At 31.4% G+C, this 15,206-nt stretch overlaps 2 protein-coding genes across 3 annotated transcripts in view; both read right to left on the bottom strand.

Annotated features, from left to right (window-relative positions):
- Positions 1-15,206, bottom strand: part of LOC144854763 (uncharacterized) — a 74,844-nt gene that overhangs the window by 2,377 nt on the left and 57,261 nt on the right. The gene's annotated exons all lie outside the window — the stretch shown is intronic.
- LOC144854772 (uncharacterized) overlaps positions 1-15,206 on the bottom strand; it is an 18,400-nt gene extending 3,194 nt beyond the window's left edge. Inside the window, exons 1-13 of one of the 2 annotated variants that reach the window (XM_078712746.1) lie at positions 15,107-15,206; positions 14,028-14,299; positions 13,443-13,576; positions 13,010-13,095; positions 11,194-11,272; positions 11,016-11,039; positions 9,323-9,424; positions 8,857-8,971; positions 7,195-7,263; positions 6,285-6,368; positions 4,732-4,902; positions 4,173-4,432; positions 242-295 (exon numbers count right to left, since the gene is read on the bottom strand). In XM_078712746.1, coding sequence (XP_078568872.1) covers positions 242-295; positions 4,173-4,432; positions 4,732-4,902; positions 6,285-6,368; positions 7,195-7,263; positions 8,857-8,971; positions 9,323-9,424; positions 11,016-11,039; positions 11,194-11,272; positions 13,010-13,095; positions 13,443-13,576; positions 14,028-14,145 — 1,296 coding nt within the window. In that variant the 5' untranslated portion in view covers positions 14,146-14,299; positions 15,107-15,206. The remainder of the gene's footprint in view (positions 1-241; positions 296-4,172; positions 4,433-4,731; positions 4,903-6,284; positions 6,369-7,194; positions 7,264-8,856; positions 8,972-9,322; positions 9,425-11,015; positions 11,040-11,193; positions 11,273-13,009; positions 13,096-13,442; positions 13,577-14,027; positions 14,300-15,106) is intronic. The other variant, XM_078712748.1, reaches the window with a different exon arrangement.

Raw genomic sequence — 15,206 nt, 5'->3', positions numbered from 1 at the left:
TGCTACTTGAGAAAGCAAGCTGAATGTTTGTGAAACCATTTTTAGTACTTTCGATCTATTGGATTAACAATTCGATTCTATGATATTAGGATCCAAATAAAATTATTTCAAGAAATATTTATTGAAATTGATTTAAGGGTTGCTACTGTAGCAAATCAGGAAACAATCAAGATTTTGTACCATGTCCAGTAGCTATTATCATCATTAATATACTGTCATTTTTAAATAAAATAAGACAAACCTGTTGCAGCTGTTGCAGTTGCTGAGCCTGCCTCATTTGCTGTGCTTGATAATTCTAAAAAAATTAATGAAAAATTATAAATATTTTATTTATTATTTGATATTTCTATTTATTATTGTAGCTGAAGATAAATAATTGTTTGTGGAAACATTAGTTAAATTAATAATTAAATGATTGTGATAATTTTACATACAAATTTATTGAAATTATTTGATAAAAAAATAAATTATATACGAGCTAGCAAAATAATCCCATTAAAGTGTTTAAAATGATAATTTGTCATCACTACCGCATAAAACATTATTGTCTTGTTAGAATTTAACACAATACATCAAATGAAATATGACCTTGAGCAAAAAAAATAATGAAAAACACATTCACTTCTAAATTCTACATCATGACATGCTTTGTGTTGCTTATTATAAGCATACCTATACACCATATACATGCATTATTTGGACAGTAAACAATTATGAATCCGTAGTGGTTATACTATTTCTGACACAACTCTTTTCTATCACACAATTCTCTTTTAGGCATAACTCTCTTTTATGGTTTAACTGTCGATGGTGCAACTCTATTTTATTCTGCAATACTATTTTATTCTGCAACTCTTTTTTATTCTGCAACTCTATTCCATTCTGCAACTCTTTTTTATTGTGCAACTCTTTTTTATTGTGCAACTCTTTTTATGATGCACCTCTCGTTTAGTACTCTAACCACATAATATATGTTGTTGTTAATTTATGAAACTGAAAACTACATCATCAATTATTAAGTTACTGTAGTTGGTTTTTTATGATCATATTAAAATGCTTCTTTTGTATTTCTGCTCAAATGCATTGATATGACATAGTGCGCATATCTTTCTCATGCTTTCCATGCCTATACCCATGGGCTGCCATATGTAAATAAGGTGAACAACCAATCAGACATGTTTATTGCTAGTATAAAGAATTGTTTTACACAAATAATGATTGTGAGAATGGAAACATGAATGGCTACAATGTCCATTAAAGAAATAGAAAAAATAAGTATTTAAAAAATATCAATAACAAAATTGTTATGCTGCCCAAGCCATCACGATTTTCTTTCAAGTGATGATGTGCTTGGGCAACATGCCCATTTTTTTAGGTCTAAAGATTTTACAAAACCAAACCAAAGTAAAGCTAATTACTTAGTACTACTGTACTACAGTAACAAAGAAAACAAATGGTTGAATGAAGTTATGAAAAGGCAGATTGCCTGAAGAAAAACACAAATTGCAACAAAAAAAACCAACATGCATTTGATAAGTAAAGTAAGATTAATTTGCTTTTGAGATTTCCTGTGGTGATTTCATGTTCACTAATGTGCTGATAAACCAGAGTAAGATGGAGATGCACTGAATAATGATAATAGCCTCAAACTCAAATTCTACCTGAAGATATTCAAAGGACGATGGTACTATTGATGAAAATGCTATGTTTTTCTTTATGATGACGATAAAGAAAAATAATTGTAAAAATAAATAAAACAAAATATAAATCATGCGAAAATGGGTAAAATAAATTAAAAATAGCAGTTGCTAAAAACAAATGACTATTAAAATATTATTTATAAACATAAATTTTACTTTAATATTTTTGATCAATGCAAATTTAAAACTAGCAATAAATTGTATAATTTTCATAATTGCAAATGGAAGCATAATTTGATTCTTTGCGTATTGATTTTTAGGCTTTTATGAATTTAATAACGATAATGTATCATCATATTTTATATATTCATTTCTTAAATTAATCCATTTTAAGGTTAAAATAAAAAAAAATGTTTAAAGAATAGTGTTAAAAGAAAGATACCATTGTGCCGGCGGCGGTCTGCTTCTGTTGTTGCTGACTCAAATCTAAAAACTGTTGATGGAAATGTTGTTGTGACATTTGTTGCTGTGACATTTGTGGTTGTGTCAATTGTTGTGACATTTGTGGTTGTGTCAATTGTTGTTGTGACATTTGTGGTTGTGTCAATTGTTGTTGTGACATTTGTTGTTGTGTCATTTGTTGTTGTGACCTTTGTTGCTGTGTCATTTGTTGCTGTGTCATTTGTTGTTGTGACCTTTGTTGCTGTGTCATTTGTTGTTGTGACCTTTGTTGCTGTGTCATTTGTTGCTGTGTCATTTGTTGCTGTGTCATTTGTTGTTGTTGTTGTTGTGTGTTATGTGTTTGTTGTTGTTGGAAATGCTGTAACTGCTGACTTGGTGTGTACTGCATGTTAAACTGTTGACCTGTCTGCATGTTAAACTGTTGACCTGCGTTTGTAGGATGTTGTTGTTGTTGTTGATATTGTTTGTTTTGTTGTTGTTGCTGAAACTGCTGGTCTGTTGGTTGCACCTGGTATTGCTGCAGTTGATAATAAAAGCAACATTTTGTACTTAGTAAATTACTTTACATTAAAACGAGTAATACAACACAGTTAAAACAAGTCAACACAGCAATGTCTAAAAATACAAGTACAGTAAATCTTAAATCTTTTCCCTAAAGCTCTTTCCACACTATCAAACTAGTTTGACAAAAAAGTGTGATGTGCCTAAATATGGTAGTGCTATGCCCACATGGTAGTAGTGATATGACATCATCAAGTCCATATATGGGCACATCACATTTTTTGTCAGTTTGATAGTGTAGACAGAGCTTTATAAGGATTCAGTTTTTAGTGTGATATACACAATATATGTGTAGGCCTGTTAGTTACTTTATAGCACATACAGTATAATAACATTTAAAATCATTAATATACTTGATAGATATTAATAGAAAAGTGCATAATATAAAAAAGATAGGGAGCAAAGCAAAGGGATTATTAATAAGATTATATTGGGTGACTATATGAATATTTCAGACACAATATATTACATTAACAGTATAAAAAAAAATTCAAGTGTATGGAGAATTTCAGAATGTTTTGGTAAAGGTTATGTCTGATATCTTTACATACTGTACTGACGTATTACAACAAAAATAATTTTCTAAATTCATTCTTGTGGATATAGTATAGTATATGTAAGTTTTCTCACTGACCATCGATAGTTTTAACACAAATCTTGTTTTAAAGATTGATGTTATAAAGTACCTCACCAACATTTTAATTGAAAACAATTATTGGCCAAAATGGGCTAGGTATCACAGATTTTACTGCCCATTGGACAACGGACCTTTACAAAGTCAAACTCTGATGAATTACTTTTGCTCCAGAATTGACGATTTCTGTCGGCAAAAAGAGCATTATCTAATAACGCATAATGTTTATGATATCTAAAATGTAATACATTGTGGCAGCAAATGAATCATTACATCACTAATGCTGGGCTTATGATATTTTGAAATATGATCCTCTTAAGGATCACACCATTTGCCAGTAAAGGTTATGTCTTACATAATGTATTGTGCCTGAAATGATGATTAAATATAAAATAACACTGCAGCACTATTCTTATGGAACACAATACAATAGAGTATAAAAACTATGATGTCATAATACTACTACAACATAGCATAATACTGACTCCCAACTAACGAGAGGCAAGCCATGATTCAACGTTTCGATCTTTATTTGACCATCATCAGGTCAATAATGATGCATTCTATAGCATGTATTACTTTCTATTGCTATTCTTTGGGTGGCTACATTTACTAATTTTCGAACCTAATAATGTCATAATTCATTTCTTTTATTATAGCTGATGATAAATTAAAAACTGTATTGTAATATTGATACATCATGCATTTAAATCAGTGAATTTAAAAATGCTCGTTTCTGTAAGCCTATATCTGAACTTTATTCCAACTATTGCCAGCCTGTTTTTTTTTACCACAAGGAGAGTAACGTGGCATCATGACATCATTGGTAGAGATGTCTATAACATTTCACATACTACAGCTTATTATACTCTTACCTGTTGTTGTAAATACATCTGTGGATTTTGTGGCTGCCCATACATCATTTGGTTCGGCATCATCATGTTTTGGTTGGGTACCATACCTTGCTTACCCATCATCGGCATGTTGTTCATCATTGGCTGCTGGGCATTCATCTGCTGTTGGCCAAACCCTGGCATCACTCCATTAGCCATCATACCTTGCTGTGGCTGTTGAGTACCATTCACCATAAACTGCTGGGGCTGCTGTTGTTGCTGTTGCTGTATATATAATCCACCTATATGGAAACAAATAGTGATTTTCTGTTACTGCATCATATGGCATTATATATCCAGGCAAATTCTGCAATACAGTATCACATATTATCAAGTGACATTATTATGTTAAGGTTAGGCTTATCGCCTATGACACAGAAGTAATGTGATGCATATGTGACACCGTATCATAGAAATTTCCCATGATACTGTAACAATTATAGAAACAGCACCAAGAATTGGCTAATTGAAGATGCATACAGATTATGAAAATTTATCACACATGGATTGCACCTCTATGAAAGTTGACGAAATATAATACCTGGAACATTGTAAAATGGCTGCTGAGCAGACCCAGAGTCAAACAGAGCCATAATGGAGTCTTTAGTCTTTTGGTTAGATTTTCCAGAACTGACATCATCTCCAAACAGGTTTTCTTCATTGCTTGGTCCATTGGTGGTCTCCTGAGGAACGGGCTTTGGCTGAGGGTTATCTGTTGACATGAAAACAGAATGTTGACTTGTTGTCAACAAATCTTTGAAAGAGTTGAAGGATACATAGATAAGGATAACCCATGTGAGTCAAGTAGACTTCCAGTTGTGGTGTCTTGGGAAGTGCACCACACATAGTCATGTTGTAAACAAACAGCTAATGCAGCAAGTACAGTACTATCAAGATCTGTCTACATTACAACACTTTATGTGACAACAAAATGTGATGTGCCTATACTGTACATGGACATAATGATGTCATATCACTACCATATTTGGGATCATCACACTTTTTTTGTCAAACTAGTTTGATAGTGTAGACAGATGTAAGTTCCTACAGTACATTGACCCCTGTAATGCAATGCAAATCCAAAACCTGTCAATTGCACTGAATATAAACAATTACTGAAAAAACTGAATAACCTTTTAAATTTATACAAACCTGACATTATAAAAATTCATTAAAAAAAAGAAGCATATAGCCCTATATAATCCCATTATATGCATTTAAGTGAAAAAGATGATTTTAAAGTTGTAATAATGAAAAAAATCCTGCAAATCCATCATGCATATGCTTTTTGTAGCAAAGTTTTGTTTGAAAGTGTCAAAACATTTGCAGCAGTGAAGTGTGTCTCTGTACACATAATATACTGATTTTATTAAACAAGTAAAAAATGTTTTTAAGTCTTTTTAAATTGTAGTTAATAAGAAGTGCTCCTTTCTCAGTCAATAACAACATTCATAATATTAATGAATTGTTAAAGTGTAATGTTATTAAAAACATATAAAAAAGTGCGCCTTCCCAACATGCCATGGTGCAGAATTAATATGAAATATAAAATAATAATGTGTTACATTAATTGTTATATTTGTCATAAGTTGTATGTGAACAACTGTACTTTAAGATATTCATACACAATTTTGATAAGATTAGACCTATACAATGTTACGTCTCCGCCAATGATATCACAATACCATGCGATTCCCTCCCAAAAAACAGTTGTTTTCTATAATGGTTTAATAATCTGTGATTATATATAGATATTGTTTTTCTTTGATAGCTATAAATAAATCTTAAAATATTGAAAATAACACAAAAGATAAGCATTATATAATAACAATATTATAATATACTTGCATCATAGCATTATATTTCAAAAAATCAAGTTAATGGATGATTTTTGGGGGGGATAAAAGGACTTTTGGTATTGTGGTGTTTGGTATTTGATGGTATTGGTATTTTGACGTCACATTCTCAAATGTCAAAAAGAAATTGTCATCAACAAAGGCTACATGCAAACCCTAACCAAAGTTGATTAAAACATGCAGTTAGTAAGTTGTTATTATTTGGAAGTAAACCGTGTGTTGATGTTTGTTAACTCACCAGGAATGAGGGCGATGGTTGGTGGACTCGTTGAGGATTGAGGTTGTAGAGGTAATAATAGGGGGTCATCAGGGATAGGAGTAGCTATGAATACAACGTATCAGTTATACAGTGTTATTTATTAGATAGCAGCAAAGAATATTTCACACATAATTAATATGATGTATAGTATGCCATTGGTCACTTATGGCCGAGCGGTAACGGTAATACAAATACAGAATATGTTATTCCTTATGACCATTTACACACAAAGCAGATCCTACGTGGGACAAGCTACTCGGTTTTCCGCTTACCGTTACCGCTCGTCTGTGTAAATTGGCCGTTAGAATTCACCATAATTCAAGGTGCTTTTTAGCTTACACAGACCTGTTGCCCACATTTTATAAACTAAAGCCCAGTTCATACACAATTGCCTTATATTACAAGGTGCAATCTATTATCTGTGTGTGATTACCATTATCAGATACAATATATTTATTTAGTTTTGCATGAGTAAATTATTGTGCCTTTCTCAAGAACAACTAGTGCTTTCAAATAAAAATGTATATAAATATTTTTACTACAGCATAAGTGTATAATAAATCTAATATTATATTAGTTAATAGGGAGTTTTCAATTTCAAGCCAATTGATTCGTCATCAGTCATTGGCTAGAGCAAGGAAGCATGTTCAAACTTTCCCGCATGCACACAATGAATTAAAATGACGTTGAGCATTCGTTGTATATCGAAAGCTCCTTAAAAACAAGTTAGTTCTCTCTGGCTAATTATTTATTTTATTAAAAGTATCTCAATTGATATCCAGACACTGTTATCTACAGTACTTTGTGAGTACTTTGTATAGCCTTTAGATATGTAACTAGTACTGCAAATTATTAATGTTAGTGTACCAGTATGCATTGAAAAACTTACCCATGCCAAATAAATCAACGGCTTTAGAATTTTGGTCTTGAGCAGTGGGAGTTAGATCAGGTCCATTGGCTAGCAGAGATTACAAAGTTACACATTGTTTATTTTATTGTGTACAATTTAAACACAATATTTGATTGATTTGATACATACTGTAAAATGTGATACTGATTAAATTGAAATTCAGTCATTCATGATCATATTGAAACCAATTTTAAATTGAAAATAAATGTGTACAGAAAAAGGAAATAAAAATGTGTAAAAGAGTTTTCCCAAGAGAATATTTAAAACAACCAACTAAATAACCAATAAAAAGCTTTTTCTTAGAAGATGATTAGATGTTGCTAATTGTACCTACAACCCACTGTCAGATCAAAGTAAACATTAATTAATTAATTAAATTATTATTTAATTTGGCAATTACAAAACTCCTGAAAAAATGTCAATCAAATGAAATGTTCAAACAGAAAGTAAAAATATAGAAATAGATCTGTAAATAATTATTGCATTTAACAATGAAAAGATATAATTATTGTAAACGCGTTTTGGTTTTAATTTAAATAATTATGGATTTATATCACGTTGTTAGCCCTTTTTAATAACATGCTTCTCCCCTAAGTGTCACATCACGCCTATGTATGAACAGATTAAATTACTTAACATTCATTTTAAATTTACATTTGTATTGAAATTTAAATTTTCAATGAAATCAAGAATCCATTATAGAATAAGTTGCATTCGAAAACAAACAGAGAATTTTCTAGACCGTATAGAAATATAAAATTTGTAGGCATTTTCAAAAGCAGAAACGATTTGACCAAAAACTTACCAACAAAATCTACTGCTAATGTGTTAGTAAGGTTAATGCTAGGACATGAGGTATCAGGGTCAAAGGTTAAAGTGGAAGGATGAGCTAGAAATGGAGGAAGATCAAAAGGAAAGTCTAATGATTAACAACGTTGTTGTTAACACGGAAAAGACAAAGCATTAAAGTATCAAATACAGTTTTAAGAGAAAAAAAGAAAACAACAAAATGTTATGTTTCTATTAAAATATATATCACCAATGCACACAAATATTTTTATTTCCTGTTTAAAATAAAATTCAATCGAAACAGGAAAGTAAAAAGTTCATAAAGAGAATGAAACACAGTAAATATCTGTCTACATTATCAAAATTTATGTGACAAAAAAAATGTGATGTATCCATTTATCTACACGATGACCTCATATTACTACGATATTTGGGCATATCACTACCATCACAGACTACAGACACATCACACTTTTTTTGTCAAACTAGTTCGATAGTGTAGACAGAGCTTTATGTATCATGTCAAATTGTATTCTACTGCAGTTTATGCAGTAACTTTTTTACTTCAATAATGTATGATTTGTTTTGTAGAAGTTTATAAGGCAGTTACTGCAATAAATAGTGTGTACTGTATGATCAGAAAAAAACTTGCATGCTAAATTTAATGTGGATATTAAACAGTTTAAAGAGTAAACCAGATTTAGTTACTGCAGTAAGAGAGAGATTTTTGATTGTGAAGGTTGCGATTAATTAATTAATTTATTCAGATTATTTAATTAGGGGCTTCCTCTACAGGTACAGTAGTACCCGTGTGAAGCACCAGGCTGCGCAGAATCTAAATATAGTGCTTACCAAGGCCTAGCAGGTCCACAGCAGCACTGCTTGGCACAGGTGCTTGAACTGGTTTGGGTGCAGCAGGTTGAGCCACTGGTACAGAAGCTACAACTGGAGCAGGCTTAGCTGGTTGCTATCAAGACAAAATATAAAACAACTTTAAAATATACACTATGTATGTATACCCTAATACACAATATGATTGCAGGCCCAATCATGGAGGTATAATGCCCAGATAGAACATAATTTTGTACATTTTACATACAACATGAATACAAAAAACATTCTTTTTTTTAACTAAGGATCAGAGACTGTAGAATAATTAATCACATACAGCTTTTAAAGCACCTAATCAATCATATCAATATTATTCAGATAATAAATGATGACATATTCAAGCAGAAGAAGAAAAAAAAAACACATTAAAAAAATTAAAAAATAAATACATGCAAATAAACTTGACAAAATATATTTATCTACATACGTGTCTAGGTTTGGCGACAGAATTGAGTTGCACCTGCGACTTGGCTTCTGTCTTTTTGGCAGCTCGTCTTCTTTCCTTTTCAGCATCTCGATCTTCTTTTTTCTAAAGGAAAAAAAATTAAATGCAAAGCAATTAATATAATTTAATTGTCAATTTGAAATTTATTATCTAAGCTATGAATAATATAATTATAATTATATAATAGTTGTCAATCGGTTATTTTCTTTCCACATGAAATGACTCAAAACATCACTCTTTCCGTACCATACCTCACATTCGCCTTGCAAAACTCTGAAGTTTACACACACTGAGCGACCCATACAAATGCTTGTGCTTCAGAGTTTTGCTAGGCGATGTAAAAAGAGTATAGCAAAGGGGTAGAGCTTAAGCTCTGTCTACACTATCAAAATTTATGCAACAAAAAAATGTGATGTGCCCATATATGGACACGATGATGTCATATCACTACCATATTTGAGCATATCACTACCATATTTGAGCATATCACTACCATATTTGAGCATATCACTACCATATCACATGGTCAGATGTATGCAGTTTTATTATCCTACAATGTAATTATAATTAGCAAGGCTTCAGTAATGGGATTTCTTTGTAAAACAATGCCATATGGACTTTTAATACTGTACAAATGGAGTTTGCGCCAAAACACAACAAATAAATACAGGGTATACACCTCGTGCTCAAGAACACATTACAAACAACCGTACAGTACTGTATATTTAACCCTTCAATGTAGAAATTCGTATCATTATTCATGATCAAAATAAATTAGTTCAAATTTCATGTAGATTTCTATAACTATAATTACATTTAAATTTTAAAAAATAAATCTAGTTGTGAGATGAGAAATCACTAGTTCTACAGTAATGATTAAAAACTTCTAGGTACTATAGTGTAGTTGATCAGTCAGTAGAGACATAAATTACTATTAAATTATTTTAAATACATAATATGTATACATGCAGTAATCTTTATTTGGACTAATTAATTAATAATTATTTCCTTTTTCATTTCAATATAGAAATTATGAGGAATTGCAATAAAAAAACAAAAATTGCATAAAAGGGTAGATGCAGTATAATCATTTTAACATGGTGAATCTATGTGACATTTCTGGTAATATCGTTTGAAAATAACATGCATTGAAATCTAAATGAAAAATGCAATAGAAAACAATGATTAAACCAGATTACAGCACCACTACCAGTAACTATACACGACCACCACATGCACAATTTTTATTAACTACGTCAAACTGTAGTCTTGGTATTTTAGAGATTAATTCAGTCTGAATCAAAGAGGGGAACAATTAACATTTTCTGATAGAACACTTTCTAACAGTAACACACAAGACAATTTTTCTGATAAAACTGGGAAGTATTAACCTCTTCACCTTCAACTCCTCCCCATGCCCCCTCCCCACTTCACTCCTCCCCATGTCCAACCCCCGCCTCATCCTTTAACTCCTACCCCCACATTGTTTTCAAATTTACTTTAGAAGCTTTCTAGTATAATTCCAGTCAGTTTGATATCCCATGTGTATGGATGGCGTGCAATACAGCAACTAATTTGGAAGGAACAAATGTACAGTACCAACATTCTCTTATATAGTAATAAATTCTAAACAAAAACTATCTACAGTTGATTATTATTTACAAACTATACTTACAACCAGATCAACAGTTCTCAAATCCTATGCAAGGCAATTCATTTTACAGGAAAAAACAAACATTTTCTTTTTACATACAACTTTAATTCTACATTCCAAAACAACATTAGTTAGTAATAGCAGTAGTACTGTATACAAATGTGAATTTCTATTCTCATAATTAATAATAATAACATACCTTGGTTTTAGTTACTGGAACTGATTTATCAATGTAGCGTTTTCGATCATATTTATCACGAATAAAATTCTCTAAAGCGCTGAGATACAATATTAAGGACAGCCAACATTTTAAGTACTGTATTTCATAATTCACAAACTTAATAATAGAGACTCCATGTCTCAGTGTTTCTACTAGAAAGAAATTACTAACATGTAAACAACAACAGAAATGGGACCAATATGAAATAACCGGTTAAATAAATGGCATTTTAAAAATAATACTGAATTGAACTGAAATTGAAACAGAAAATAGTTGCAATGCAAGGTATCTGTAGGTAGGTGTATCATTTCTTAATTTGTTCAGGTTTGAATCCATAACTATATGTGAAAAAATATATCAATAAACCTTAGTCCATTCTACATAATACACTTTTGATACTTTTTATACTGTATTTTACTTCAGGTCAGATAGTCTAAATCTTTTAAAGCCGCAAACGTTTTAAATAAATTATGATACCATATGACAAGTTGCTTATCAATAAATCTGTGATTGTTCAACCCTACTAAAAAGGCCCGTCTATTTTACAGTAATTGATAAGCATAAACAAAATGCCATAAAGCTCTGTCTACACTATCACACAAAATGTGATGTGCCCATATAATGGACTTGATGATGTCATATCACTACTATATTTTGGCACATCAAACTTTTTTTGTCAAACTAGTTTGATAGTACAGACATAGCTTTACTCTACAAATATGTATGTACATTCTCACAAACCAAATGCTGTTGAGTAGATTCTGTGACTACTGGTGGTATACAGTGATATTGCAAATCAAATTCCAAATTTATTTTGAATATACAGATCACAGATAACAATTTTATATTCAAGATAGTCAATCAATTCATAGTAAATCAAAGTCCTTAATAAAGGTACTGGATGGTGCAACAACATGCTAGAGTACTTACAGTACTAAAGGGAAATTGTTGGGTTTTAACTGACTTCCCAAGTTCATATTGACATTTTAAATGGCATTCACAGCAGGAAGGTGTCAATTGTATAGTAGCCTTCCTGTGATCCTATTCTTTAGGGCCCAATTGCAACATGTTTATATTAAATAATAAAAGCATATAAGCAGGATAACACTGTAGTACAGTATCTAATATTTTAGTGCTTTACCGCAATCTTGAACCTTTAGGAAGTCATAAAACTAATTTCAAAAAATAAACAAAGCGCATAAATGGGAATATTTCCAGAAATAATAATCAAATTTTTAATTCATCATATGAATAATAATATAATACTTTGTGTTTTCTTTTAAATACAACCTACAAATTTTGTAATTGGTATCACAGAAAGAATTTAAACATAGTCACTGTAGTGTTAAGCTCTGTCTACACTATCAAATTAGTTTGACAAAAAAAGTGTGATATGCCCAAATATGGTATTGATACATGACATCATGTCCATATAAATGGGCACATCACGTCACCTAAAGTTTGATAGTGTAGACAGAGCTTTAAATGACTAGGCCTAATGAGTTTGTTACATAATAGCCACACTGTCGGAAAGGTAAAATATTTTATTTCATATACAAATGCCTTTACCATTGTTATAATAAGACAAGTTCACCACTTCTTCTAAAATACTGTCTAAACCAACAATTATTTTCAGTAAAAGCTAAGCATATCGAAGCGAATTGTATTTAATAAAATATTTATTTAAAACCAGTCTCTTAAATTATTGACAATGTCATGAGCCCAACAATTTACAGTAAAAGCTGAACCTATCTCTTATAAAGTGAATTATATTTATTAATATCATGAAGGATACGAATCAGTCTGTGGTCTTCTAAATGTTGCCGGAAGATTGGCCTCATAAATCTGACGTCCAATTGTGTTGCCAACATTTTCTACACTCTGAAAGAAACAATGTTATAATTTCACAATTATATCGAACAGAACAAACATTGGCTTTCAGTCAATGTCATTTGATGGGTATGTAACTGATGAACTCACATGTTCATTTTTAGATAATCACATCATTTTGTGACAAAATAAATAAGATTCCTTAAGCTATGTCTGACAATATCACATCAAGTTTAATAGTGTAGACAGAGCTTTAGAGATGGAAGTATGTAACAGTAATTGATTGGCAGCAACGGATGTAAAAACAACGCTATTTTATTTAGCAGTTTATTGTTTAAACAAGTATATGATGCATTTTTTATTAAATAAGGAAAGATTATAATGATGACAGCACATACATCAATTTGCTCTTCTGTCCAAGTATCCAAGTTGATGGATTTAACCCTAGATATATGGACACCAAGGTTTCTATGTATGCCAGCACATCGGATACAAAGAAAAATGCCTAGATTCCATGATGCCCATCTTGGAGCTGCAAGACAAAAATAACGTCAGTAGTATTAATAAATAATTAAAATACTCAAAAGCTACATTAATGATGAATTTTGCTTTATCAAGAATGTTGACTGTTATCCTTGAATTTTGTCACGTGATAAAACACAACATACACAGTTAATATATATGTATATATATATATATTAACATTTTTTAAATATCAATTGACTTGTTTGTTGTCAATGTCACTCATTATATTATTTACGTTTAATTTTTTTGTTTACTTTTTTTAGACCTAGATATTCATTTATAATATTTAAAACACTAAACTCTGTGCCTGCTATCATTTTCAGCTAGCTAGGCCCTAGCTAGGCTAGCTAAAAACAGACGTGACTACGCGACTGTCATGTTGTTTCTTCCGTCTCTATGGTGTAGCTTAGGCCTAGTAGAGTGGTTTTTATACACTGGTTGGTCTGAAGGATACATACCTTTTGCATCACAGTCAACACAGTATTTATTGTTTTCTTCTCGTAATAACGATGATAAAACCGCCTGAAATTTCTCTTGAGATTTTAAATCTTTGTCTTTCTTTAACCTTCCAGACATTATAGATATTTCTTAATTCAAAAACGATTAAATTCTCATGAAGTTACGTGTCCTGTTTCCGAAAAAAGATCGATTTTACAAAAATTACAATAACCTCTCAGTCGGCGTTCTATGACCCGGAAGTTCACAGTTCAGAGTGTATGTACGGCCGGACCTACAGTGTACAATTCCTGGTTCAATTATTTAACATTTTCACTTCTTGGCAGTAAAAAACAATAATATTACTTGTATACTACCTTTCCTCTGGCTTAAATAACATACAGCAATAAATTGTAACATCAGAATACTTAAAAGCTATGATGAAAACATACATATTATTTACTTTTTACCTTTTTTTATAATGGAGTATTTTCTAGTCACATGACTAAAGTGGGCGTATTACACACGTACGTACGGTACACCCACAATGTGTAAAAACTTCGGATTATTAAAGTGAACACTATATCTAAATTACAGAGGAGTAGGCTGCTGTCTATGAGAGTGCAAACATTGTAAATGCGGAACTATAAAAATGAAATAATAATTAGTCTCCAGGACCATCCCTACCAAAGTGCTAGCGAGAGTGAGGCATGCAATTCATGAGGACATGATGCATGGTAATTCGAAAGAACAAAATTAATACCAAAACAAAATTACAATATAATCCCCTACGATAATTATGGTAATAAACTATCCACATACATGCGACAAAGTTTTAAGGACGGTTTTTCTCTACTTAAAAAACTCGGCTTACGCCATTCCCGCGATTTCAAAATTTTAGGTGGGGTTTTCTACTTTAAAAAACTCGACTTCGTTATGGAATGAGTCCAATTTCGAAGTTGGTCTAGGCATCGGCATCTTTACAAATGTTCTATTATCTCATCAGTCCCCATTAACCACCACATTCAAGAACGGAGACAAACTATGCACCCGACTATGCATAAGTATTCTGGGACGGTGCTGTCATACACGCCAACTTTACCATAAACCTTTATTCATAACATCTTTGCATGAAACGGATATTTCAAAATATAGTATGTGGTACGGTAAAATAATAATCTTCTATTGTAAAGATTAACAAA

The sequence above is a fragment of the Antedon bifida genome, chromosome 10 (assembly GCF_963402885.1).
Source record: "Antedon bifida chromosome 10, ecAntBifi1.1, whole genome shotgun sequence".
Classification (NCBI taxonomy): Eukaryota; Metazoa; Echinodermata; class Crinoidea; order Comatulida; family Antedonidae; genus Antedon; species Antedon bifida.
The sequence above is the reverse complement of the archived record's forward strand: the minus strand, read 5'-3'. Positions and strand labels throughout refer to the sequence as shown.